The sequence below is a fragment of the Bidens hawaiensis genome, unplaced genomic scaffold, assembly GCF_021521415.1.
Source record: "Bidens hawaiensis isolate Kalapana, Puna unplaced genomic scaffold, B.hawaiensis_p1.1 tig00059273_1, whole genome shotgun sequence".
NCBI lineage: Eukaryota > Viridiplantae > Streptophyta > Magnoliopsida > Asterales > Asteraceae > Bidens > Bidens hawaiensis.
The window spans coordinates 41,032-42,829 of NW_027500690.1; the positions used below are offsets into that span (position 1 = coordinate 41,032).

General features: G+C 34.6%; 1 protein-coding gene across 1 annotated transcript; it reads left to right on the top strand.

The window, feature by feature from the left end:
- The first annotated feature begins 313 nt into the window (after positions 1–313).
- LOC143602632 (uncharacterized) lies at positions 314–1,524 on the top strand. Its single transcript, XM_077079675.1, has 2 exons — positions 314–700; positions 931–1,524. The coding sequence occupies exons 1-2, from the start codon at positions 362–364 to the stop codon at positions 1,522–1,524; spliced, it is 933 nt and encodes a 310-aa protein (XP_076935790.1). The 5' UTR covers positions 314–361.
- The last annotated feature ends 274 nt before the right edge of the window (positions 1,525–1,798 follow it).

The following is a 1,798-nucleotide window of genomic DNA, read 5'->3' on the forward strand; positions in this document are numbered from 1 at the left end:
GGTCATACAAGAGGTGTTAGATGGACCGCAAGAGGAAGAACGTCGAAATACAAGAGACATACGTGAGGGAAGTACCGAATACGAACAACTAAGGAACTCAATTGCAACAAACATGTGGACTAACTATATAATGTATCCAAACGATGAAATAGACATGTCAAAGTAGTTTTAGAATAGTAGATTTTAGTGTTTCATATTGGTTTTGTATTGACTGCTAAGTCTGTTATGATTTCAATTAATTGATGATTTTGATTCTTTTTTTATTAATTGTGTGTGCATTTAGTAATTCTATTTAGCATAAGCAACTATTTACATATTTAAATATTCGAATTTTATTTATGTTACCATGTAGAAAACTACAATGAGCAAACACGAAGCAACCGTAAAGAAGGAAACACTAAAGTGGACGGAAAATATGGACAACGCATTCATACAAGCTTTGGTAACGCAAAAGGATAACGGCAATAGGGTTAATGGAACTTTGACCTCAACAGCATACGACAATATGGTGGAGGAGTTGAGCATAAAGTTCCAAATGAAGGTCTCCAAAAAACATTTGAAAAACCGATTAAAAACGTTGAAAGAACATTTTTCTCAATGGTACGATTTGTTTCGTGGAACCTCATTGAGTGGGTTCTCGTGGAATTTAACTACTCAATTAATTGAAGCAGAGGATGAAGTCTGGAAAAAGTTAATAGAGGTAAGCTTTAATTTAGGGGTGTTCTTTAGGTTTTTGGGTGGGTTATTCGTGTTCGGGCTTACCGTTCTTTCGGGTTGGTTGTATTTGGGTTTGGTTATGTTAGGTCTTGGCTCACCGTGGTTGGGATTTGGTGTTCGGGTGCGGTTAAAAAAGCCTAACACTACTTTAATTATAAACATGAATATTTAGATTATCGATTATAAAACTAATTATCTTGTTTTTGTTAATAGTCGAAGCCTGAAGCTGAAGCATTGAAGACGAAGAAAGTCTCAAACTTTAATGAAATGATAGAACTTTTTGCAAAGGACAGGGCATCAGGGGCACAAGCTGAAACTGCTAAAGAGAGAAATGCTCGCTTCCAGAAGAATGGCGGAATTAACTTAGAAACAGTTCCAGAAGTGGATTCTTTTTGTGCTGTAAATGATGTAATATTGGAAAGCCAATACAATATTGATGATGATATTCAAGTTGTAAATGCTATGTCATCTCTACCTGAGCAGTCTTCAAGTGTAAAGAAATGTAAGAGTAGAAAAAGAAAAGTTGAACAAGAGAATGAAAATTTAGCCTATATGATTATGTGCAATGTTGGCAGTGTGGCTAATGCTATTTTAGAAGGCAATAAAATATTAGAAAGAGTTTATCATCAAGAGTACACGGGTGAAGAAATTTGCAATGCTTTGGAGCCAATGGGTTTGGAATCCCATGAAATACGAAGAGCTTTAAGGTACTTGGCGACCAACCAATCAGATGCAAGGACATTATTTAGTTGTCCTCCTCAGATGCGGTTAGATTTACTAAAAGATATGATGGATTCAGGTAACTAAGCGAGCTTATGATGCATTTTATCTAGTTGAAGTTTTTCTTTTTTAGTAACTTGGTACATTTATGACTTCAATTTATTTGTTGATGTTTTATTGTTTTGGGATTGTTTATGTTTTTGTTGCAACTCTGTTACTGCTATTATTTGTTACAGATTTTATTATTCACAGATGCATAGTGTGATTGCGTTTTTTATCCTTAAAGTTCGACTCTGTTTTGATGCTAAATCACAGGTGCATATATGTTGTTTCAGTGACTATTTCATTGTTGATCTTGAAA